This window comes from Trichosurus vulpecula, chromosome 3, assembly GCF_011100635.1.
Source record: "Trichosurus vulpecula isolate mTriVul1 chromosome 3, mTriVul1.pri, whole genome shotgun sequence".
NCBI lineage: Eukaryota > Metazoa > Chordata > Mammalia > Diprotodontia > Phalangeridae > Trichosurus > Trichosurus vulpecula.
This window is the reverse complement of record NC_050575.1, coordinates 136,724,217-136,751,759: the sequence shown is the minus strand read 5'-3', so window position 1 is coordinate 136,751,759 and position 27,543 is coordinate 136,724,217. Positions and strand designations below refer to the sequence as shown.

The window sequence follows — 27,543 nt, the reverse complement described above, 5'->3', positions numbered from 1 at the left end:
CCTACAACATAGAGATTTTCTGGAAAGCAGGAAATAACAAGATACTTTCCCCTACTGCCCCAAAGGAACAAGAGCGTGCAGAGCAGTAAATGCAGGGCCCAGTGTTCTGCAGAGGAACTAAAAGGAACTCCATTTTGACATAGGACCCATAGGAAGAAGGGCCTCACTGGGAGGCTGCTAAGGGGACTGATTCACATTTTTAACTATTTAAAAGGGGAAAACTCAGAGCCCTTTATTTAAAAAGAAAAGGATTGGGGATGAGACTGAATGCTACATTCTCCGTTCTTAAATCAGGGGTTACACCTACTTGGGTCAGATAAACACTCACACAATTTCATTCCTGTGCTTAATCCTCAAGTAATATTTCAATACCTCATATACACTGGACATTTGTAGGCCTTTACAGAATACTTAAATGATAAAGCTATGATCTAATACCCCAAAGAAATAAAAAATAGAGGAAAAGGACCTATATGTACAAAAATATTTATAGCAGCTCTTTTTGTGGTTGCCAAAAATCGGAAACTGAAGAGGTATCCCTCTTTCTGGGAAAAGTTGGAACAAATTATAGTATCTGAATGTAATAGAACATCATTATACCATAAGAAATTATGAAACACAATTTCAGACAAAACTAGGAAGACATTTATGGAATGTTAAGGAGTTCCCCTGAACTTGTCTTTTCGAGTTGCCACATTTTCCAGAAACACTAGAAGCCAGGAGTCCCAAAGAAGGAAGATGAAACCCTCTACTCATCTTGGAAAGAGTGGTGGCTAACATGGAAATTTATTTTGCCTGACTATGTAAGATATATAGTAAGGGATTTCTTTTTCAGGTTTTTTTTTTTAACTTGCTCAATGAAGGATGGAGAATAGTCAGTCAGTCAACAAACATTTATTAAATGTTTTCTATGTGCTAGGCACAGTGCTATGAGCTGGGAATACAAGTACAAGCAGAAAGAAAGTCCCTGCCCTCAATGGAGAGATAACACAAAAGGAAGCTGAAAAACTGGAAAAGGGACTGAGAAGATGAAAGCATTATAGAAAAGTTCTGGAGAGAAGTCATAGTCAATAAACATCTATTAAGTACCTACTATGTGCCAGACACTATGCTAAGTGCTAGAGATACAAAGAAAGGCAAAAGACAATCCCTGATCTCAAGGAAATCACAATTTAATGGGAGAATAAGAGCCAAACAACTAGACACAAGCAAGCTACATCCAGAATTGAAGGCACTAGAATTAAGGGGGATCAGAAAAGGCTTCCTATACAAGGTTGGATTTTAGCGGGGATTTAAAGGAAGGCAAGAGGCAGAGATGAGATGAGTATTCCAGACATAAGGGACAACCAATGAAAACGTCTAGTCAGGAGATAGTGTCTTGTTTGATGAATAACAAGGAAAGCAGGAAGGGGATGGGTTTGGTGTAGGGGGTAAGGGTGGTGTAAGAAAGGCTAGAAAGAGAGAAGGCAGATCATGAAGGGCTTTGAATGCCAGAGGATTTTATATTTGATCCTGGCGGTGATAGGAAGCCAGTTTACTAAGTAGGAAGGGGGTGATATGGTCAGACTTGCATTTTAGAAAACTCCCTTTGGCAGCTGAGCAGAAGACGGACTAGGGTGCAGAGAGACTTATGACAAGCTGACCATCTAGCAGGTTATGGTCATAGTCTAGATTTGAGGTGACGAGGATCTGCACCAAGGTGGAGAAAGTATCAGAGGAGAGAAGGGGACCAATGCAATACACATTATAAAGATAAAAGCAATAGATGTTATAAAGATAAAATCAATAGATCTTGGCAACAGACTGGATACGGGTAATGAGAGAGACTGAGGAGGGATAGGTTAATAAAAAAAAACTTCTTACCTTACAAATACACGTAATAAAACTATTAAATGTCAAAAGAGACAAAGCTATGATTCCTGATCTCTGAATTTTTATTCTAGAAAAGGCAATATTAAGGAATCTTCCCAAATGTTGAAAATGGAAAATAATCTATTTCTAAAGAGCCTTCTATTCTCAGCATATTCCTGCAGTCACTGATGTGTTCACATCAGCTATTCTCTTTCTCTAGGTAAAATTTTAATTTTAGGTTTTGAATCAGAAATTCGCACAACAAATACAAAAAAAATATATATATACACATATATATACACAGACACACATACACATATATATATACACACACACACACACACATACAGACATACGTATGTATTTATAGTACATTTATACATGAGGGACTACAATAACTTGACCATAACTTACCTCAATCAAAATCTATATATAAGTTGTTAAGAGTTCCAGGGTAAGTTATTCTTCTTTCTTTATTCCAATAGTTACATATCATACTAAGACACATTTTGGCTTTATGTAAGGAAAACCTTTTAATAATTAAGAGTTATCTTATGGCATGGTGAATACAATACTGGATCTAGAACCAAAGGATCTAGGTTCAAATCCCAGGTCTGCCAGTTACTACCTATTTAACCTTGGAAAACTCATTTAACCTCTTTGTGCCCCTATTTCCTCATTTGCAAAATAGGGAAATTAGACTAGATGTCCTCTGAAGTCCCTCCCAGTTCTGAATGTGTCCAAAATCCTATTTTTAAAAAAAACAGAAAGCACTGCCTCAAGAGGTAATTGCCTCGGTGTTTCCCTTCACCATGGGTCTTTAAGCAGAGGGAACTAGACGACCATTTGTTGAGTACCATATATAGAAGAGATTCTTGTTAAAGTCCTGGTTGGATTAAAGAGTTTCAAAGATCCTTTGTGATTCTGTGAATTCAGACCACTGCCTCTATCTGTGTGGATTGCAGGTATTTAAAAGACATGGAGCATAAAGTGACTTATGAAATCCAAAACTTCCTGAGCATTGCTCAGGAAGTCAGAAAAACTATTAAGCTGACCACAAAAGGTTCAAGGCGGAGAAGCCAATTCCAGTTGCTTTAGAAACAGAAATAGTAATAATGTACCTTAAAAGATTTTCAGCACCAGTTCTCATACGAACAGCTTTCATGATCTGTTGGTTTAATGCAGCCCTTTGATTCTGAAGTTTGCTTCGCCCTGTCTGAGCCAGGGGGTTACTACCCTAGAAACAATAAGAAATTGTTTATCAGTGCCCAACAGAACAAAAAAGAAAAAAAAATAACATTTCATCTAATATTAAATTTTAAATTGTGAACTTTAAAAATCCTAGGATGGAACAAACTATTTCATTCTAATTGAATTCTGGAATGTTTAGTCTCAAAACAAAATAAATCCCACATACATCCAAAATTCCGGAGATCAACAGAGTAGTTGTCAATTTGAGTTGCATGTCTTTTCAAATTATAATCTACTTGGGTAGTTTGAAAGAAAGGCTTAGGCTGAGCTTAGTATGGTGGGGTGATTCTAAAACATAAAACTGGGTAGGGATAGGTAAAAAGAAGCAATTATCTCATTCAAATTAGGCATGAAAGGATGAACTGATACAGAAGAAACAAGAGCGGGGTGAGGGCTTGTAGTAGCTCTACAACTGGACCCTCACTGAACCCTTACTCCCATTGGAAATAGATTAAAGAGGGAACAATATTTACATCTAGAAGAGTATAAAAGTCTTCTCAATTTAGAAAGAAATAAGAGGACTAGGGGATAACTTAAGAATTAGAAGGGTGGGGGAGAGGATAAGGGAGGGACTCTTAAAGGGGTGGGTAGATTAAGGAAGAGAAGGGCAAACTAGTGGGTAGAAGCACATTAGGCTTGGGAGGAGGGATGGGGTAAATAGGGGAAGGAGGACAGTGAGGAAAAATAGGATGGTAGGAAATATGCAATGAGCAATTATAACTTTGAATGTGAATAAAATGAATTTACCCATAAAAGGGAAATGGATAGCAGAATGGATTAAAGATCTGAACTCAGCAATATGTTGCTTACGAAAGACATAATAAAAAATGAGAGACAGAGTCAAAATAAAGGGCTGGAGTAGAATTTATTATGCTTCAGCTCATGTTTAAAAAAAAAAAGCAGGGGTAGCAATCATGATCTCAGACAAAGTTAAAGCTAAAACAGATTTGATTAAGAGAGAAAACAGGGAAAAAACACTGTGTATAACTAATATTATTCGATATTGTTTTGGACCGTTTAAAATAACTACAGCCAGGGGCAGCTAGATGGCGCAGTGAGAAGAGCACTGGCCCTGGAGTCAGGAGGACCTGAGTTCAAATCCAGCCTCAGACACTTGACACACTAGCTATGTGACCTTGGGCAAATCACTTAACCCCAATTGCCCTGCCTTCCCCCCTCCAAAAAAAAAAACCTAACTATAGACAGTATAAAATACCTGAGAGTATACCTGCCAAAACAGACCCAGGAACTACATGAATATAATTATAAAACATTCTTTATACAAATAAAGTCAGGTTTAAGTAGTTGGAGAAATTTTAATTGCTGTTAACAATTAGCAAAGCTAATATAATAAAAATGATAATTTTATACTTATGTATTCAATGCCATCCCAATTAAATTACTAAAGAAATTATTTTACTGAGTTAGAAAAAATAATAACAAAACTCATTTGGAAGAACAAAAGGTCAAGAATTTCAAAGAAACTAATGAAAAAATGTAAAGGAAGGAGATTCTACAGTACCAGACCTTAAATTATATTATGTGGCAGTAAATCTCAAAACTATCGGGTATTGGCTAAGAAGCAGAAAGGTAGGACAGTGGAACCAAGTACACATATAATACACAACAGTAAAGACTATAGCAACCTTGTGTTTGAAAAATGTAAAGATTTAAGTATTAGGGATAAGAATTCATTATTTCGTGAAAACTGTTAGGAAAGCTGGAAAGCAGTCTGGTAGAAATTGGGCATAGACCAATATCTTATAAGATGTACCAAGATAAGGTCAAAATAGATACATGGCCTGGATATAAAAGGAGATATCACAAGAAAATTAGAAGAACATAGAACACAGTATCTGATAGACTCATGGATCACAGAATAACATATGAAGAAACAATGGATAGAGAGCACTATGAACTGTAAAATGGATAATTTCAATTACATTAAATCAAAAAGTTCTTGTACAAATAAAATAAATGCAGTCAAGACCAGAGGGATAGCAAAAAAATGAGAAAAAAAAACTTTCCTAGACAATCTCTCAGATAAAGGTCCCAATTTCTCCAATACATAAAAAACTTTGTCAATTTCATCAGAATACGAATTGTTCCCTAGTTGACAAATGGTCAAAGGATATGAATAGGCAGTTTTTCTATGAAGAAATCAAAACCACATAGAGTCATATACAAAAATGCTCTAAATCATTATTGATTAGAGAAATGCAAATTAAAACAACTTTGAGATACCATCTTACACCCATGAGATTGGCTAAAATGATAGATGCCCTTCAATTGGGGAATGGCTAAACACGTTGTGGTATAAGATTGTGATGGAATACTACTGTAATTTAAGAAATGATAAGCTGAATGATTTTAGAAAAACATGGGGAAAAAAAAACATGAAAAGACTTGGGCCTATGAAGGAAGATGCTACCCACCTCCAGAAAAAGAACTGGCAAACAGAAATATTTATATTGTATGGTCTTACATGTATGTATGTGTGTATACATATATGTATGTGTAGATATAACTGCATATGGATATATATATATATATATATTCATGTTTAATTGTAGCCTTCTCTAGGACAAAGTGTGGAGGGAAGGAGAAAAAATAAAATAAAGCACGCATAGCAGAGAATAAAAGAAAACTTAGAAAGGAAGCACAGAAAAGCTGGGTAGTTTTAAAACAAAGTATAGTATTTATTACGTAGATTTTTTAAAAAAGTAAACAGTTTGAAATGGTAATTTGTCTTATATTGAATCCTCTATGTTCTGCTGTGTACATGGAAATCTTTTCCTTTCTTTTCTCACTCTGTATTTAAGTTTAAATAAAGTTTTTAAAAGTTTTAAAAGAAAAAAATAAAATAAACTATTATCTAATTTGGTGGATTTTTTTCTAAATTATGGTTTATTTTCAAGGAGTTGGTAGGTGAAAGTAGCTGAAACCAGAATACATTCTCTATAGTTTATAGTTTGGTCACATGATCATCATTTCTGCTATTATCTATCAAACCCTTCCATAAATAGCCAATATGCTCTCAATCTTAGGAAAGGAAGAAATGGGCCAATCAATGCATATTTATTAAACTACCACATGCCAACCACTCTACTAGGAGGTGAGGATACAAATTCAATACATCAAACAATCTCTACTCTCAAGAGGATTACATTTTAAAGGGAAGACAACAAGTACACATGTAAATTTATACAGAACAAGTATCTCCTTTACCACTGTACCCTAAAGATGATGGGATCTTCCGTCTGACTTGGAGTTAAACCTTCCATATGTATTGTCCCTCACATTACAGTGTGAGCTCTTTCAGAACAGTCTTACTTTCCTACTTGTAGCCCCAGAATTAGCACAGTGCTTTGCACATTCATTCTATTCTAGAGACTTATATATGTATGTATATGAGCCATTTGCATAGATAGGACTGTTAAAACCAGGTCGAGAGAGTGTGAGGGAAAAGAGAAGAGGACCTATTCTCCTGGGGGAATACTCATAGTTAGCAGGCATGATATGGATGATGAACCATCAAAGGAAAATGAGAAACAGTCACTCATTAGAGGGAGAACCGGAAAGAATAATATCACAAAATCCTAGGGAATAGATTATCCAGGATAAGAGAGTGGTCAATAGTGTTCAAATGAAGCAGATAGGTCAAGGATGACCTCAAGAAGAACTAAGAAAAGACCATAAGATTCGACAACTAAGACCCTTGGTAATTTTAAAGAGAGTAGTTTAGTTGAGTGACAAGTTTGGAAGCCAAAAGGCAAAGGTTAGGGAGGGAGACCAAGTGAAGACAATGAGCATAGACAATATTTTCAGAGTTTGGCAGAGAAAGGAAGGAGAGATATAGGATGATATTTTGACGGGATGGTTGGATCTAGTCGAGGTTTTTTAAGAATGCACAATACTTGGGCATGTTTGAAAACAAGAGGGAAAGAACCAGCAGATAGAGAAAGGCTGAAGATCACAAGGGATTAATCTGCTAGAAAAGATTATAGGGGATGGAGCAAGGGCACATATGGAGGGACTGGTCTTGGCAATGTGAAGGGCCATCTCATTATAAGAAACTAGGAAAAATGAGGAGAGAATGGAGGATGATGTCATGCAATTTTGAGATGAAGAATAGAGAAGAGAATTTCATGGCAAATGACCTAAAATTTTTAAGTAAAGTAATAGACAAAGTGCTCAGATGAGGGGAGGGAGGGAAAGAAGTTTGTGATACTTGAATAGAGAAACTCTGGAACAGCTTCTTTGGGGAACGAGGTAGGGAATCAACCTGAGAGGAATGAAGAGATTGCCTTGTTTGCAGTGAGAGTCAGAGTTTAGAGAAGATGAATTTATAGTGTATCCAATCAACATGGTTGTATGACTTCTTTCATCTCTGTTCAACAGCATGTAGTTAGGAGCAGAAGAGGTAGACGGTGGATAAAATCCAGGGCTGGAGTTTAGCAAAAGATGAGCAGCAGTAGAACAAGGGAACAAGGGATTCAAAGTAAATGACAGCGTAGGGTTGAATGATTAACTATAACAGGGTCAAGACTGGAAAAGGAGGAAAACCAAAGGTAATGGCCTGAGAAAAGTACCAAGTGGTGAAGGAATTACAAACTGTTATGAGGGTGAAGAATTGGTTTAGGAGGGGTGAGGCATGGGAAGAGATAGAGCAATCAGTTATAATGAGAGACAGAGGAATGTCAAAGTTTTTTATGTACGAAGTGGATTCCTTGTGGGTAATAGTAAGATCCAAGGTATGGGTGGCTGGAGTAGAGAGGAATATGCCATGGGATTTCAGAAGAATTGGCCATCTTGGCCACTGACATACTCAAGGACTGCTTTATTGGTGGTCTCTAAAATGATGTATTAGAGATGAGTCACATTGTCCCTTATTACACCGAGGTGTTCCTACATAAGAATTTACTTTGCCATCTCTGGATTCCCTCTCTCACTATTTACTCTGATATTATGCCTGTTTCAGGTAAAACATCAAAAGCTGGCTATTTTTTAAACCATTAAATGATTCCTAACAAGAAATCTCAACACCTAATCTGGACCCTTTTAAATAAAAGCTAAATGTAACTTATCTGAAACAATATAAAGACTGAACTCATTCTTTTCCTCCTATCTTCTGAAAAATTACCAGGGAGATTTGTTACACTTTGCCACAAAATTACAAGACTTATACTTTTTTTTTTTTACTGCTAATTTCAGGATGTGCCTTCTTAGGAGTTCTACCACTTTCAGTAATGGATAGAAAACTCTTAGTTCTTCTATTACTTTGACTTGTCCACAATTTTCACATGAGGCTAATTGGCTTGAAGACATGGAGTAAAATTAAAATCCAAAACACAGAAATGTTTAAGTTTAGCTTTGATAGGGAAATTTTACCTAGAATCATCCTACTTCTCACTAATGGGAAACACCAGGCATCAATACACTTTGATAAATCTGTGATTTCTTTGGTGTGAGGAAAATTCCCTTTTGAAGATCAGGATCCATTCCTCCTACAACTTCTAAATGTGCAATTTTTGTCTCTGGTTTTCCCTAAAATTTCTATGGAGGACCTATGTGACTGGTGGCCTTCCTTCCAGCCCAGTAGTACCTCGTACTGGCATACCCATACTGCAGCATCAGGATGAAAACTTACATAAATGCATCTTGAACTCTTCTAGAAGTGAAGGAAGTATGATTCATATGAGGTTCCCTGAATGTTCAAAGTTCAACTTATTCTAGCAAAAAGAGAATGTGGATCTGGACCTATTATCACAAGTGGTTGTGTGTGTCAGACCAATGCATTTCCTCAATCCCACCCATACCTGAGCAGGAGATTGCTCAGGTAAAATGACTTCCTCTCTAGGTAATAGTGAAAATAAATTATTTTGAAGGCAAGGATCTCCTGTACACTTTGTCCATATCTTGGTACATTGGGATTCCTTTTTTTGCAATTCTACCTAATTAAGAATTACTTCCACTCCACCACACTGCCTTTTTAGAATAGGTCTTTAAGGACTTTACACTAAAAATAAACAGCCAAGGTTTAGTCAGGTGATAAGTTCTAAAAACATGTTGCAGTGGAAAGAACACTAGACAGAGCCAAAAGACCTGAGTTTTAGTCTTTGCTCTGCCACCAATTTGTTTTACGTGCTAAAACAAGTCACCTGGCTCCTCTGGACCCCAGCTTCCTCAAAGAACTTTTCTAACACCTTTCTCAGCTCTAGTATGGTAGGAGTCTATGAAATCACCAATCTAGCCGTTTCCAAAATTCAACAAACATTACTGAGCACCTGCTATGGGAAAGACAGTGTTCTTGTTGCTAGGGATATAGATGAAAAACAACATAGTCCCTGTGTTCATGTAGCTCCTGTTTACTATGATGACGACTCTATAACACTCTACTTAAAAAAAAACAAACAGGCCTAGCCTTCCTGTTGAACCTGATGACTCTTAAAGTCCCATCTAGCTCTAAAATCCTAAATTAAAATGGACACAGAGGAGTATTTTCCAACATAAATATAGATTGGGAGGAGGGATAGTATGTCTATCTTCTCCTTAAAACAAAGACCCATCGTTTTTAACAACAATAAAAGTGATAGGGCTCTGAATCATGCAATATCATTCACCAAATAGTCAAAATTGAGGAAAGCCCAAAGAACAATGATAGACGTAAATAGGCCACAGCACATGATCAGTTCTGAGGGTAATCCAAAGAGTACAGCTCTGCTGTGATCTGCACCACTAAGCAGGAGTACTAATACAAGTGGAATCACAAACCCATCAAAAAGTGGAAGGTAAATCACTAGTTTGGCCAAAAATTGTTTTAGTTCCATACTTCAAACCATTTAGTATCACTGACCCAATCACATCAACGTCTGAAATATTTTTTAAAATCATTTCAAAACTGAGGAAAAGGAAAAGATTATTTATCCCAATTGGGAAGAAAAGAAAAATTCTTATTATACAAATAAAATAAATTAGTAGGGACAAAATAGTGATACTAGCTGATATTTGTGAAATGCTTTATGGACCTGATCTTATTTGATCCTCAGAAGAGCCCCATGAGGTCAGATGGATTTCATCACACTAAAAAAAACCTTTTGAAGAGGAAACAAAACAAAAAAACCCAATATCTAAAATTTTTAAAAACAGGTCAAGAGATTGGAAAAAATATATTTGTAATAACATAGATGATGAATATCTAACATCCAAAATCTATATGGAATTGATACATTAAGAATAATACCTGTTTTCTAATGGAGAAATAGTCAAAGGATATACACAATTTTTGAAAGAAGAAACATAAACTGTTATCATTTGAAAAGTTTTTCAACTTCTTCATAATTAAAGGAATGCAAATTTAAATCACTTTGAAGTAACACATCCCCTCATACCCATTAAATTGACAAAAAAAATTTAATTTTGATGAAACTGTGGCAAAATATGTAGAATATTATATTGTTAGTAGAAACATATTGGCAAAATTTTTTTTTTCAAAAAGTATTCTGGCAATATACATGAGCTACAAAACTCACCATACCCTCTAACTCAGTGTTCCCACTTCTAGAGTTTCCATTACTAAGATTTGATAATAATTGCAGTTACATCATTGACTTAGAGTTTTAGTCCTTCATTTATCAATTTGTTCATATTTGCAGAAATTGTTGGATATATAGACAAAAAAATATAAAGTATTGCTCTTTCATATATGAGGATCTCAGAAGACCCATTGCTAGGGAAAACACTCAGCCGCCCCTGTCAGCACATCCAAGTCCCTGCATTCACAGAATTGTAGAATGCTAGAGTTAAAATAAACCTTAAGAGATCATCTTGAACATCCCTCTCTTTTATTCATCTATAGGTTTTAGAGACGCTAAAGGGAAACAGATCAGAACAACAAGAATCAACCGGAGTTTGATGAACTGGCTCCCTTTGTTTTGCTTCTAACCAAGTTTTTATTGTACCCCAAATATAGGTTAATCTCTATTACAATTGATAGAGATAGGTATAGGGACTAAATCAGTGGTTTTATTGGAATAGAGAACTTCCAAATGAGGAAAGTCCCTCAGTCAACTGGGGAGTTGCCTAAATCACTGAGAGGTTAAGTAACTTTCCCAGAGTCACATATCTAGTATGTGTCAAGAAGCAGAACTAGAATCCAGGTCTTTCTGGTTCTGGGATAGCTCTAACCACTATACCATATAGCTGCTACAAAATCATCCTCCCCCCCCCCCCCCCGAAAGACACCCTAACCCCAGGAGATCCTAACCAATGGCCCATTTATTTGATTGCCAAAAAAAGGGGCCACTCCACTGAAAGAATTTAAGTACTCTCAGAGTTTGTGGTAATACGATTTCACATAGAAATCATTTTACCTTGTCTTTTTTTTTCCTTTTAACAAATAAAAACAAATCTGAATTAATGTTTTAAAAAACATGTAAAAAGGCTCAGTTTAACACAGATTTCATCAAATCATCAAATCTGGTTTGCAGAAGATAGGAATCTTGTCTTATCAAGTGCCCCTAAAATGTTCTGTCATCTATGGTAGGAGGTAGTTATTATTCGGGTTGCATAACTAGTTATTGACTTTGCCAGACATTCAAGAGGAGCAGTACATCTGCTTTATCCTTCCTATAGTTGGCTGAGCTACATGCTGCCTCCCAATGTCATCATTTGCCAACTTTGAGAAGTAAATCTAAAGAAGGAAATGGAGCTCAAGCCAAAACAAATGTGAGGTATAATCATGTGGTGCTTTGGGACTTGTCCAAATAACCCCCAGGAAACACACCACCACTTACAACAGCACATCATATTAACTTTCAGACAATTCTCCTCTGATTCATAGGGCAAATTCTTTTTCTGCCCTGGGGAATCCTCCCTTGCCTGCTGCATGCCTCCTAGGGCCTGATATCCAGGGCTCAACTAAGCCGAAATGCAAGGAAATATTTGTCTTATAGGCCCTTCCCATAGGCTCCACTTTCTTGCTCCTGATTCATACAGGTGGAATTTTAAAGCAAAAGATAAAGCAATTGGGCGGTGACCACCATTACCATTCAGCCAAACTGCCAGGCTAATACTCGGACAAACAACAAACCTGTTTCTTAATAGAGAACCTTAACCCTAAGTCTCTCCTGTCCTATCCATAGAGGCCTCATAGTGTTCATTTTCAGGGTTCAGATGTTAGAAGAAATGATAATGCCTAAAACAAAAAGGCAAGACAGAAGTTTTGGTTAAATGAAGCCAAATGGCCAGAGACACAAATAGATAGTGCGGAATATGTAATCAAATATCCAACCTTATTGTAAACCAGAAAAAAAATTGTTATTTCTTGGCACAAGGGAAAGGTTTCATACTTTTTAACAGCCTTGAAATTAATGCAGGTTTCTGTGTTGCTTGATTTTGCTAAACTGTTTGGTTGTTTTTGAGAAGGATGCCTCATCAATTAGGGAGTTGAGGGCGTAAATGGAAATGACTGTGATTTAAAAGCAAAAGACATTAATAAGATGTATAAATTTAAGTCTTGATTTTAACTTATTAATTCAAATTTTAATTTAAACTACTAAACAGTATACTAAATGAGGCAAATTACAAGGCAGAGGAGAAGCTAAGTAGGACTTCTGGGTCAAAAGAGAATTCTTTTCTACAGTGTGAATAGGACAGTAAATTCACAGCAAACAAAGCCTAACTGCAAGTGCTAAACTTGGGTGCTGCTGCTAGACTGAAAGAAGGAACTCCTACTTTAGTTAGGGAATAAGAAAGAATGGAAATAAAGCTGAATTAACTGGTGTGGAGGATAGAGCACCAGGCCTGGAGTCAGGAGGATCTGAATTCAAATATGACCACACAGACACACTAGCTGTGGGACAGTGATCGATTCACTTAACCCTGTTTGCCTCAGTTTCCTCATCTGTAAAATGAGCTGGAGAAGGCAATGGCAAACCACTCCATTGTCTTTGCCAAGAAAACCGTAAATCCGGTCACAAAGAGCTGGACACAACTAATTGACAAAAAAAAAATTAATGTTTTGAGAAAATGAAAATATAAAGGTTAATAATTCTATACCTTGTACTTATGGTTGTACTTTAGCATAGAATTTCTTGAGCTGAAAGGAACCTCAGAGGTCATCTAGTCCAATCCATTGCTGAGTAGTTATCTCCTCTATGGTAACATTCATTCAAATAGTTATTAAATTGATATCTGCAGAGTAAGTTAATAAATGCTCACAAGAGCCTTCGAGACAAAGAAATAACTTTAGGAAAGATACCTGATAGAAGCAACTTTGTATTCCCAATTTAAAAAAAGTTTTCATACCTGATAGAAACAACTTTGTATTCCCAATTAAAAAAAAATTTTCCCCCAAGATATTTATCATGGTGGACATAAGGATCAGATTTTTATGGTCACTTAAAAAAAAAAACACCATTCCAGTTGATTATTGTGTTTACTGGTGATGTCTGGTATACTATTTTTTTTTAAGTAGGGCCCTTCATGTAATGACAAAGAAAGAATGAGAGATAGAGAAAAAGTATGTGTAAGGAACTAAAAGAGGGAGAAAACGAAATTCCAGTAAAAAGGAAAGGCCCCAAATGAAAACTAACACCCAAGTGAGAAAAAAGAAAATACAACCTGGAGTCAAAATGAACCAGGGAGAAGCACAGAGGCCTAAATGTCAACAGGAGATAAGCAGATCACAGATAACATGGTAGCCATTGTTCCCAAGAGGCCAGACAATAACCATCTAATTCTGCTAATGGAGATCTGCTTGGATAAACTGTACATTTATGCCAGGCAGGAAGTCATCTTTGAGCCAGCGAAGTTTGTAATGCTCTCTCTTTTTCTTTAGTATATTCAGCATTTTATCTCAATCCTATCTTATCTAGGCAGCTAGGTAGTGATTAGAGTGCTGAGCCTGAAGTCGGAAAGATCTGAGTTCAAATGTGACCTCAGATCCTTGCTGTATGACCCTGGTCAAGTCACTTAAACCTCCCCCCCCCCAATTTCTTCAATGGTAAAATGAGGATAATAACAGCACCTACTTCCCCTGGTTGTTGTAAGGACCAAATGAGATAATATTTGTAAAGGGTTTAGCACAGTACCTAGCACTTATTATTTCCTTCCCCCTCTTCTTCTGACATTTCTATGACTTATTTTGGGTTTGATTGCTTTATTTTTAAAAAAAACCTTTACTGGTTGCTCCAAATTATGACTGATAAGAGAAAAACAAGTAAAAACATCTCTGAGGTTTTACCTCACATCTAGAAAATTGGCAAAGACGATAATAGCCAACACTGGAGGTGTTCTGGAAAGATAAGCTAAGATACAGTGGATGGAGCTGTAAATTAGTCCAAGTATTCTATAAAACAGTATTAACTACAAGATCAGTGACGTACAAGCAGCCTTCTAGTGCTACTACATAGCATCAACACTCTTACAAATGTGAGAAATAGGAAACCATATCAAGAATCAGAAAAGTAGCCTTTTCTGCAATGGATCAGGCAAAAACACTTTCACCAGTTTGTCTGTAATTGGGGGGAAGCAAATGCTTTGAAAACTGAAAAGTGCTACATAAATTTGAATTGCAATAATTAACAAAAATAAGCACTTCTATAAATAAGAATCAGAAAAGAAAGTCATCCTAATCCTACCCAAGAAAACAAGGAAGTGAAGTACCAGAGAAACAACCTACAAGTACTATCAGGGCAGAGTTTCATTAAAGTGTTTATGTACCCCCAGGGCAAGATCTGAAAATTCTGTAGTTCATTGAAGGTCGTGAAGCTTTGACTTGCTTTATCACAGTCAATGGCTAAACATTATGGAGAGCAGAAAGGTGTGGCACAAAAAAACGTAACTTTTAAAAAATATTATAATGGTATCCCCTTGCCTATTACATGCTAGATGGTTGGCTGCCTACACTAACTACCTCAACAACACCTACTTTATATGAGGGGCTGCTTATGGTTCTTTGATATGGTTCTATGGTACATGTTCTTTTAAAAAGATAGCATGATATGACTGCACATGTATAACCTATATCAAATTGCTTACGTTTCAGGAAGGGGCAAGAGGATATTTGTAATTCAAATTTTTTTAAATGAAGTTAAAAATTGTCTTTACATGTAAATGGGAAAAAATAAAATACTATTTAAAAAAAGGACAGCATGATGATACAAATATGATCTTAGTACCTAAACCAGGGGAAGTCAAAACAGAGAAAGAAAAGTATAGACCAACATCCCTAATGAATACTGATTCAAAAAGTTTAAGTGAATTATTAACAGAGAAGATATAGTAACATATAAAAAAAATACACTGTGACCAGGCAGAATTTATACCAGGACTGAAAGGTTGGTTCAATATTAGGAAAATCATAAACATAATAGATCATTTTATAACAACAAAAATCATATGATTATGTCGACAGATGTAGAAAATACTTTGGAGAAGATGTAATACACATTACTGTAAAGAAACATGATTTCAGATGAAGAAATTAAAGCTTATCTATAGTCATATGAAAAAAAGCTCTAAATCACTATTGATTGGAGAAATGCAAATTAAAACAACTCTCAGGTACCATCTCACACCTGTAAGACTGGCTAATATGACAGAAAAGGAAAATGATAAATGTCAGAGAAGATGTGGGAAAGTTGGAATACTAATGCATTGCTGGTGATGTTGTGAACTAATACAACCATTCTGGAGAACAATTTGAAACTATGCCTAAAGGGCAATCAAATTGTGCATACCCTTTGAACCAGCAATACCACTACTAGGTGTGTATGACAAAGACATCACAAAAAATGAAAAAGGACCCACATATACAAAAATATTTACAGCAGCTCTTTCTTGTGGTGGCAAAGAATTGGAAATTGAGGGGATGCCAGCCCATCAACTGGGGAATGGCTGAACAAGTTGTAGTATATGAATGTAAAGGAATATTATTGTGCTATAAGAAAGAGCAGGCAGATTTCAGAAAAACCAGGAAAGACTTACATGAACTGATGCTGAGTGAAGTGAGCAGAACCAGAACATTGTACACAGTAACAGCAACATTGTTTGACGATCAACCATGACAGACTTAGCTCTTTTCATCAATACAATGCTCTAAGACAGTTCCAAAAGACCCATGATAGAAAATGTTATCCACATCCAGAGAAAGACCTGTGTAGTCTGAATACAGATAGAAGCATACTATTTTCACTTTTTTTTTGTTTTTTCTTTCTTGTGGTTTTTCTCTTTTATTCTGCTTCTTCTTTCATAACATGACTAATGTGGAAATGTGTTTGATACGATTGTACATACATAACCTATATCAGATTGCTTGCTATCTTGGGGAGGAAGGGAGAAAAAATCTGGAACTCAAAATCTTATAAAAGTGAATGTTGAAAGCTATCTTTACATGTAGTTGGAAAAAATAAAATTCTATTAAGTGAAAAAACATAAGGAAAAACAAAAAAAAGAAACATGAGAATAAATGGACATTTGCTTACTTTGGTAAATAAAATCTATCTAAAACCATGAGCCAGAATTACATGCAGTACAGAAAAACTAGCCTTTCGAATGAAATCAGGGATAAAACAAAGATGTCCCTTATCACCACCAATGTTTGATATAGTTCTAGAAATGCCAGCTCTAAAAATAAAATAAGAAAAAGAAACAGAGGAAATAATCATAGACAAGGAAGAAATAAAATAGTCATTTTGTTTTGCAAATGATATTTTAGAGAATCCTTGAGAGTCAACTAAAAGTTGAAACAAGAATTCCAACAAAGTTACAAAACATAAAATAAACATAAAGTATTAGCATTTCTGCCTTTTACCAATAAAACATAGTAGGAAGACACAGAAAGACAAGTTTCATCAAAAATAACTACAGAATATATAAAATATTTGGGAGTGTGCCTACCAAGACACAGAGGAACTATACGAATACAACTATACTCCCCCCTCTATAGAAATAAAGACAGAACTAAATTATAGAAATATTGAATGTTCTAGGATATGCTAAATCAGTATCATTAAAATGACAATAATAAATTGATTTGCTTATTCAGTACTACTTGTTTTTGTTCAGTCCTGCCCAAATCTTCATAATCCCATTTGGGGATTTTGCCATTTCCTACTCCAGCTCTTTTTTTTTTTTTAACAGATAAGGAAGCTGAGAAAAACAGGGTTAAGTGACTTGCCCAGGGCCACACAGCTAGTAATGTCTGAAGCCGGATTTTTACTCAGGTCTTCCTGACTCCAGGCCTCAAATTCTACCCACTATGCCACCTACCTGCCCTACAATGCTATTCCAAAATACGAGAAATATAACTTTATAGAGCTAGAAAAAAAAGGATAGAATTCATCTGGAAGAACAAAAGGTCAAGCCAAGAGCCTAAAAGGAAATAAAGAAAAAAAAGGTGGGAAGGAACGTCTAGCAGTATCAGATTGCAAACTATACTACAAAGTAGTTATCATCAAATTGATTTTTAAAAATCACTGGAACAGATCAGGTACACAACATGCAGAAGCAAATAACCATAGTGAAATAGTATTAAATAAACTAGCAGACCCCAGCTACCAACAACTCACTATTTGATGCCCCCACCAAAAAAAAAAAAAAAAACTGCTGCAAAAACTGGTACAGAGCCTGCCAGAAATTAGGTATAGATTAATTTCTTATACTGTATAGCAAAATAAATTGCAAATATATACATGACAGATATAAAGTCATATTATAAATTTAGAGGAATAAAGAAGAAATTACCTTCCATATCTATAGATATGGGAAGAATTTATGGGGAAAAAAACCCCAAGGAATAGAAAGGATCACAGAATATGAAATGGAAAATTTTGATTATATAAAATGCAAATGTTTTTGTACACACAAAACATACATGGTTGAAAAGAGAAGGGAAATAATTAACTGGTAAAGATCTAATTTCCAAGATATATAAGAAACTCAAAAAGTCAAGTAGGCATTCATTAAGCCCCTACTATGTATCAGGCACTACACTAAATGCTGGGGATAGCCAGAAAGGCAAGATGCCTGCCCTCCAGGAGCTCCCATCCTAATGAGAGAGATAAAAAAGCAAAAAAAAACAAACAAACAAACAAACAAACAAACCTATATACATGTAAGTTATATACAGTGTAAACAGAAGGTAATCTTAAAGGGAAGTGGGGGCAGGAAGGTAAGACCTAGAAAGGCCTCTTGTAGAAGGTGAGATTTGAGCTGAGTCTAAAGGATGGCAAGGAAGTCAGGAGGCAGAGGTAAGGAGAGAGAGTGTTCTAGGCAAGAGAGACAGCTTCTGAAAAGGCATGTGCAGAGATGTAGTGTTTTGTGCAAAGAACAGCACGGAGGTCAAAGTCACAGTATCACTGAGTTTATGGAGGGGAACAAGGTATAAGAAGACTAGAAAGGTAGGAAGGGGCCATTTTAAAAGCAGCTTTAAAAGCCAAATAGAGGATTTTATATTTGATTGTGGAGTTAACAGCAAACTACTGCAGTTTATTGAGTGGGGGAAGGGGAGGGTCACATGATGGTTAGCATTTTTTTTAGCAATAAAATATTTTTAAATTAAGATTAATTAAAATATTAGACATAATACTATTGCACACTTAACAGACTATAGCATAGTGTAAACATAACTTTTATATGGGAAACTTTTAACTGGGAAACCAAAAAATTTGTGTGACTGGCTTTATGGAGATACTCAATTTATTGCAGTGGTCTGGAAGTAGCTCATAATATCTCCACAGATATGCCTGATATATTATATAAATAATATATATAGTGCCTGAATATATTATATATAATATATATAGTGCATAATATGTGATTATATATCTATGTATGATAAATAGAAAATAATTAACATAGGGAAGGCACTAGAATTAAGAGAGATTAGGAAAGATTCCCTATAGAAGGCAGGATTTTATCTAGGGAAGCCAGGACATAGAGATGAGGAAAGAGCATTCCAGGCATGGGAGATAGCCAGAGGAAATACCCAGAGTCAAGAAATGGAAGTGTCTGGTTTGTGGAACTGTAAGGCCAGTGTCACTGGATCAAAGGCTACATAGGGGGTATAAGGTATAAAAAGACTGGATAGGTAGGGGAAGGACTAGGTTATAAAGGTTTTTGAATGCCAAACAAGGAATTTTATATTTGTCCTGGAAATGATAGAGAGCTATAGCAGTTTCCTGAAATTTAGGGTGACATAGTCAGACCTGCACTTGAGGAAAATCACGTTGGTGGTGGAATAGAGGATGCACTGGGATGGGGAGACATCTGTGGCAAGCAGGCTATTGGAGGGTGAGTGGATGAGGGGTTGCTCACCAGGATGATGACAGCATCAGAGGAGAGAAGGGAATGTATTCAAGAAATGTTGCAAAGGTTAAATTAACAGGTCTTGGATACAGATTGGACATGGGATAGTGAAGAGTCAAGGATGACACTTAGGTTGTGAGCTTTGGGGACTTTCTGATAAGAAAGCCTGGGAATAGTTTTGTTTAATTCCTTTTTTTAAATTTTGATTATTTAAAAGAAAGAAAGAGAAAAGAAAAGGAATACACTAGGGGAGAAAAAGTGAGAGGAAAGGTGGGAGAAATTATCTCACATAATTTGGATACACAAGTAAAAGACTATACAAAAAAGCAGAAAGAGAGCAGCCCCTGAACCTCACTTTTATCATAACTGGTCAAGGAAGAGAAGAATACACGCACAGTTGGGTACAGAAATACATTTGACTCAACAACAAAACAGAAGGAATAAAGGAATGAGGGAAAAAATAAGAGGGAGGGTAGATTAAGGGAGAGATTAATTCTAAGCAAAACAAATTCTAACCATAGAAAGAGGATTAGGAGGAAGGGTTTAAGAGGAAAGAAAGTATAAGAACTTGTGTTTGGGCTTTGGGTGAAAGAAAGACAAGTGGACAGGGAAGAAGAAGTAGACTGTATCAAACCTAGAGCACTAGTAATGATCACATTCCTATCACACCACCCTCTTCGGTGGGAAACTATGATCAAACACAAAGACCACCTACTATTCCAGAGGTCCTACGCTATCTACCTCCTCAAAGAGAGATAAGGGACTCAGGGTGCAAGTTGAGACATATTTTTTGGACATGGCCAGTGTAGGAATTCGTTTTACTTGACTATGCAAATTTGTTACAAGGCTTTTGTTTTTCTTTCTTTTTCAGTACTACCAAGCCTGATGTATAGAACTATTGTACATCTGTAGCCAACTTTAATTATCTGTAATAATAAATGCTTCTTGAATTTAATTGAATTGTGAGGATTATCTTTTGATGTTAGTTATTTCAGTCAACTGTTTAAACCTGTTCCCCATTCAGGGTGGATATGATTCAAATCAACTTGACTTAAAAGAAGATATAAATCACTAATCAGGAAGACTCATCTTGTTTCTATTAAAAAAAGGCAAATTCCACTTTTTTTTGCTTGATGCAACTTTAAACTTTTTTTTCCCCACAATTAAGAGATACAAGTTTCATTTTAAAATCATATATGGAATACATTAGCCCCTTTGGGTTGCTCCCCTAATTTGCACCCATGCTCTTGGTTTGGGTCCCTAGAAAGGCAATTATTCTCAGGTCCCAGGGGTAACCCTTTGGAGTTGCACTACTGATAGATCATGAGCCCCCACTGGTGTGCTTCCCATTAACAGTCATGAAAGTAGAGGAATGAGTTCTTGGTGAAGGCATTTACTCAAAAGTATAGTAAGAGCAGTTACTACAAAAGTCTTCTCATAAACCTGGGAACTCAAAAATACACACATCCATGGGAAGAATGAGCATAAAACTAATGTACAATAATGGTGGGTCACTTATACAGAATACAAGTGTGGCAAAGGCAACTCGCAACTCTTGGTTTTGCAGGGCTTAGAAGTCTTTTCCCTATTTGTGCAGTCTTTTCAAGGCTTTCCCCTTGGTTGCAGCATCTCTACTGAGAAAGCTGTTCAGCTAGGTTCTCAAGACTCCTTTCTTGTTGGTTTTTTTTTTGGAGGGGGGAAGGCAGGGCAACTCCTTTCTTAAAACCATAGGCTCTCTTCTCTGGTCCCAGAAATCTCACTCCTTCAAGTGACTTCCTCCTTATATAACTGTCTCTACCCTAGTCTGTATGGACTGTGTGTCTCTACTCTCTGCTGCATACAGTGTCCCTCTACTGGTCAAGCAGCAACCATACAAAGTCATATGGTTTATAGGGAAAGGCAGAGGAGATAAAATCAACTCCCCCTGTTCTGCTCTCTGGTACAGGTACAGGAGTCTCCTCCACAACTGCCTCCAACAACAGATCACTGAAATTTGTCCAGAGTCTAGCTATTTAAAGGCCTCAAGGGCATGGCTAATTTGTTTGTTCAATTAGGTGGTTCCTTTTTAGACTGAATCACAGAGGTGTTTGCACCTCATAAAGAAATAAGGATTTAGAGCATCCCTGGTCAGTTTAACATTTCATTAACACCTTGTGAATACATTCCTCACCTCCTATGACTATATCAACTGAGGTAGAAGGGAACTCCCTCTATTACACTAACATTTTAAAGTGGTGATTCATCTTGTTATTTCGCATAAGTTCTTATCTTCTCCATAGGTAAAAAGAACTTCATTTTTAAAATTCCAACCTCAGTATCTTTAAGGTTTGCTACCTATCACAGGTTTTCCCTTTATCTACCTTAGGTCAATGGAAATTACACTCAAACTTATTTCTCAAAAATGTCTTTTACGTTCCCTTTGTCCTTTTCTTCCATTTATTTCTACACTACAAACCCTTATCTAGATCTACTCCATCCAGAATAATCTTTTATTCATTTATTGTCTTAAAACTTTTAACACAAAGTAAGGGTTTAAAGAGTCTACACAGGCTCACAGAGAGAAAATATATGGTATAGTTGAGAGATCATTAGATCTGAAGTATAAAGGTCTGGTCTTTGCATCCCAGCTCTGCTACTCGACCTGTATTAGCTTGGATAAATCACTTCCCCTCGCTGGACCTCAGGTGCTCCATTTGTAAAATGAAGATGTCAGTTTGGATGATCTCTAAGGTTCCTTCTGGCTCTGAATCCAATGACCCTGTAACATATCTCCATAAACCTCATACTATTTATAAGCACATTTTTTTCCTAGAAGCTTAAATCCACATTTGAAAACTGAAACTAAGCATTTCTATGATGCTTAAGGGGAATTTGAGACAAACTGAGTATTGGGTTCTTTTGAATCCCAATTACTCTGGAAAGAAAGCTCTGGGAACCAATAAGATTGAGCCCCTAACATCACCCAATAGCCCACTGCAGAGGGGACATACTTCTTTTTGTGTCCTCCATGGTGCCTAGTACAGTACAGTACTTGCTGAATTTATATTTATATAAATAGGTATATTTATATAAATATATATATATATTTATATTACAATACATATATCATATATTTATAAAACCTTTTTTAAAAAGATGAGTCACACTAGATGTTCTCTGAGGTCCCTTCTACCTCTGAATTTATGATCTTATGGTCTATGGGCATAGAATGTCAGACTTGAAAGTTGCCTTAAAGATCACAGAGTTCAACTTTCTTTATGTCATAGATGAGGACACTGAGCTTCAGGAAGATAAAGCGATCTGTATCACGTCACACTGATACCACATTGACTCTAGTAGTAGAGTCAGAATAAGTATGTGGGCCTCCTGACGCCCAGTCCAGTGCTCTTTCTACTGTGTCACGTTCCTCAGATCCTTTTACTTGGAATTTCAAGGAACCCTAAACAGCATTTGGTCCAATTCTGTCATTTTTTTCAGATGAGAAAACTGAGGTACAGAGAGACTGAGACACAAGATCATATAAGTTTTAAATAGCCCAAATGGGTTTCGGACTTTCCCATTCTCACTGTCCTCATTTATTTTATATTTACTTAGTATCCGAGACTGTGTGGTGTAGTGGATAGAGGGCCAGTCTTGAAATCAAAAACACCTGGATTCCAGGGCCACTTCCAGCACATTCTGAAAGTGTGACCCCATGGGCACATCACTTTAATTTCTCAGTCCTCTCTGCGTTTCAGAGAAAGTGCCACACCACAATGGTAGAGGTAATTTCCTCAGTCAGGAGTTCCCTATACCAGTGAAATCAAAGCATCAGTCCCTAAACCTATCCCTCATTTCTGAATATATCCCTCCTTTCTCCCCTACCCAGGGAGCGATCCCTTGTAACAAAGTTGTTTTTTTAAAGAGGAAACAAAGAATTTCAACACATCAATCATGTCTGACAGTGTATGCAATGTTCCACATTCATAGTAACCACTTACAAAGGGGAGAGGGAGCTACTTAAGGGCTTTAGAAAATTACTTTGGCACCTTGGTGGACAATGAATTGGAGAAAGGAGAGACTAGGAGCAGACATAGGAAAGTTCAGAGGTGGGGAAGTTAGAAGGGAAGATGTTTAGGGAATGCTGAATTCCCAAAAATACATACAAGTGGAGATATTCAGCAACCAGTTGGTGATTTGGATACAGTTCTAGAGAGATTACAGTGGAATATATAAATTTGAGATTTATCTGCAAGTAAGTGAGAATAAAATCCTTGAGGGTAGGTGGGATTACTAAGAAAGCAGGTATATAGAGAACATGGTCCAGGATAAAGTCTTGTGGGACATCTATGCTTAGGAGGCAGGAGATGCATGATAAGCCAGTAAAGAAGACTGAGAAAAAACAATCATTCAAACATGGAGATCACTAACTTAAGAGATGGAAAAAACCCTTGAGATTAACAAATCCAACTTCCTCGTTTTAGAAGATAGAACCAAAGAACAGAAAAAATCCCTAAGGTCATAATGGTTAAATGGCAGAGCTGACTTTGAACCCAGGTCATAGGATCATAGTAGTTATCCCCTTCCACATCAAAACTTTCCCCATGGAGGTTTTGATATATCTTGGGTCAACATAAGAAATTAAATGGCAATTTTTGAGAGTTTTGTGGAAGCTGCAAACAATACCCTAAGGCTGGCAGATAACACAGAAAAAGTTTAGAAACTCAGAAATGCATAAAATAGAGTATTACATAATATCAGCATATTTTATCTTTTAATACTAGAATAATTCAGATTTCTTCTCTGGCCAAGAAGTTTTACTTGGATTTTTCAGATCACAAGGGTACAGTGGCCCTAACCCCTGAGATATGGAAGAGATAACTGTGTAACAGAGCTAAAACTGAAAGGGACCTCAAAGACCATCTAGTCCAACTGCCTTATTTTACACATGTAGAATATGAGGGCCAAAAAGGTTAATGTGAACCCAATTCCTCTGAGCCAAGTCAGTGTTCTTTTCACTCTATCATGCTAGTCCTCTGACACCAGATCATGTACCCTTTCTACCTTGCCTCTCAACTAGAAGAGAGCAGTGTCACAGAAATCAAAGGAGAAGAGAGTATCCAAGAGAATAGGGGTGGGGTGACTACAGGGTGTCAAAAGCTTTTCAGAAATCACAGGATGAAGACTGAAACTAGGTCATTGGATTTAGCCAGTTAAGTGGTAACTGATGAACTCTTGCCCATTCTTTTGTTTGTTTGGGTTGTTTTTTGTTTTTGTTTTTTTGCTTTTTGTTTAAGTCCATACCTGTGATTTCATTTACGTAGTGAACTTTTAGTGTGGAAACTACCTCCACTGAGACAATTCAGCAACTGAGCTACTACATATAGACACAGGCAACTGCCTGGGACAGAGAGAATTATTCTCTTGCTCAGGATCACACAGCAAGTGTATGTATGTATGTATTTCATTTACATATGATTATGTAAATATATGTGTGTATATATGCACACACAAACACAGATGAGGGAAGACTTGGAACCAGGTCTTCCTGTCTCCAGCCTTCTCTCCACTATATACTCTTCCTCTCTGAGACGTTACTGCACAGTTCAAAAAAAAAAAGCCCCAAGATAAAGATCATAAAGGGATAAGAAGAGGTTTGGATAATTAGACCCTGAATAGTTGAGAGCTGAATGTACTCTGAGAAACAAAGTTTCACTTCCCTATTTCCAATTATACACTCTACACAGAAAGCTATAAAAAATAGTAATAACCACTCAACCAACCTAGTCATGGCTGGCAAAGTTCCAGAAGGGTTATTTCTGGATTCACCTGAGAAGAGCTGAAGTATTAGGAAGTGTCATCATAATACTTCATCATGATTATCTTGGAAGAATGATCAAAATAGGGACTCTAAAACTAAAAAAGGACTCTAAAACTAAATTTTGTTACTGTGTATTTTTTCTATTGTGGTATGGTCCTGCCTAGTTAAATTTGTTTGGATATTGCATCATCCAAATCTCTATTGCCTAATCATTATCTCTCTTTGCATAGGCAAGTCTTCTCTCTGCTCTCTAAATTGCCTGGAGTACCATGCACCCTACAGCAACGTAATAAATACTAATGATGTAGTTGGCAAAACTTTGTTTAATTCAGAACTGACCCTAGGAAACATGACCCATAGTCCTGGTTCACTCCATAGCCTCCTGCATCCTATATAATAACACCTGGTTGATAACTGTTAATGCATAATTGCTGGAAGGCAAATGAAATTAGTATTCATATAAACTGTGGAAGTGGGAAAAAATTACAGCCTTTAACACCCACACTGAAACCTGACTGCCCTCTCCCAATCAGATTTGATATCTGGATGCAAAGTCTCCCTGAGCTCTGAGTTTCTGAGTTTCCCTAATGCTGCGCTTTCACAAAATCATAGAATGAGACCATTTTAGGGCTTGAATAGGCCTTAGAAAGCATCTAAACTAGGCTCCTCGTTCTGCAGTTAGGGAAATTGAAGCCTCGAAAGGTTAAACGACCTGCCATAAAATTACACAGTGGTTTTCCCTAACTTAAATCTGTCTTAAATCCACTGTACCAATTCTAATAGCATATCCAAAAGTGAGAAATACTGGAACAAATTGCCTTGTTAAAGTTTTGTAAGTAAAAATAATCATAAATAATTTCCAAATAAGTACAAAGTTTATGGGCAATTTGGTATTTCACCACTAACTTTGGGAAAAGCAGCTATTTTATATCCTGTAGCATGATTTGAAGCCATGGTCCATTCTTTTTCAGCTCTCTGCTCTTTACAAGGAAAACATTAACTGGTAAAACAACTCTCGAATACCTACCGAGGAAATGAAATTTTAATACAAATGTCAAATGAAAATTTCATCTCAATCAATCCTTTGTCAAATCATTTCTTCCGGGCTGAGGAAAGTATTCTGTTGTTTCCATCTGAGCTTATATAACTTTTTGGAGACACCTGCTGAAACTGGTGGTGTGGGAAATCACCAATGAGCTCCCAAGATTAGAATGCTACAGGTAACTTGACCCATTAGAAAGGTTTCTCCTCTCTTTAAATCCTAAACCACCACTATTGTCCGGTCCTTAGCAACTAAAACCTCACAAACTCCTCAAATCTCAGTGCTCTATCCGGTTGCCTTCAGAATCACCTCATTTCATCGTTCCAACATCTACTCCTCTCCTTAAGCAATCCCTTCGATGTGGGATTTAAACGCCAGAAAAAGTTCCTGCGGCAGCATATCCCTATTCCCCACAACCTCATGGGATCCACATGTCTCCAATGAAGGCCAGGGAAAGAGTGGGAAGCAAAGGGAGCGAAGGGAAGGGACTCCTGCTCTCCAGTACAAACTCCAGTTCTTCAGACAGGCTAAATCTCCATCGTCCATTTCCTCGCCCTGACCCGGGAGATTACAAGGCGCTGAGCAGCTTTGGGGGCCTGGAGGGAGGGGCGCCGAGGCTTTCCTGGGACTGGTACACGCTGCACCTGCCCGGGACGTGGCACCACCAGAGCCCAAGTACGAGCCCAACTCACCTAAAGTCGTCACAACTCCTTCCACCCCATCCCCAGCCCACACCTTTCTTGCCCTACGCCGAATCCCTGAGCAGCCCACCTTTCGGAAATAGCATTCTCCCTCCTCCAAGGGTCGACCTGCCGGGGGCAGCAAGGTGTCCGTCATGTCGGATCCTGGCCTGGGGAGGACTGAGGATGCTGGAGGCAGTGGTAGAGGGCTCTTCCGATCGGTCTTGCCGTGGCGCTGCCTCCCAGCAGAGTGCTGGACTGGTTGGCAGTCTGGGCTGGAGATTCGATCCCTGACCCCTCCCCCTACTGGCCGGGGAGGGAGGCTGAGCTCACTCCTCCACCCTCCCTCCCTCATTCCCTCCCTGCCTCCTCCCCCTCCTCCCCCTCCTTCTCCTCCTCCTCCTGTTTGTGTCCCCCGGAGCCCTGGAAACACACGAAGCTGGGGTGGTGCCGTTTCAGGAAAGGAGGGAAGCTGGCCTGGGGGAAGGGTTGCCTGGTTCTGGAAAGGCCTGTGGTCACCTCGGAAAGCCCGAGGCTCCTACGGAGCCAGAGCTTAGGCTATATGTATGCTGCTGTTGGGGGCCTTCCTCCCTCAATCATGCTGAGGG

General features: G+C 37.4%; 1 protein-coding gene across 1 annotated transcript in view; it reads right to left on the bottom strand.

Annotated features, from left to right (window-relative positions):
* Positions 1–27,220, bottom strand: part of RHPN2 (rhophilin Rho GTPase binding protein 2) — a 65,716-nt gene extending 38,496 nt beyond the window's left edge. Inside the window, exons 1-2 of the mRNA XM_036749040.1 lie at positions 27,027–27,220; positions 2,973–3,088 (exon numbers count right to left, since the gene is read on the bottom strand). Coding sequence (XP_036604935.1) covers positions 2,973–3,088; positions 27,027–27,092 — 182 coding nt within the window. The 5' untranslated portion in view covers positions 27,093–27,220. The remainder of the gene's footprint in view (positions 1–2,972; positions 3,089–27,026) is intronic.
* Between the last annotated feature and the right edge of the window lie 323 nt (positions 27,221–27,543).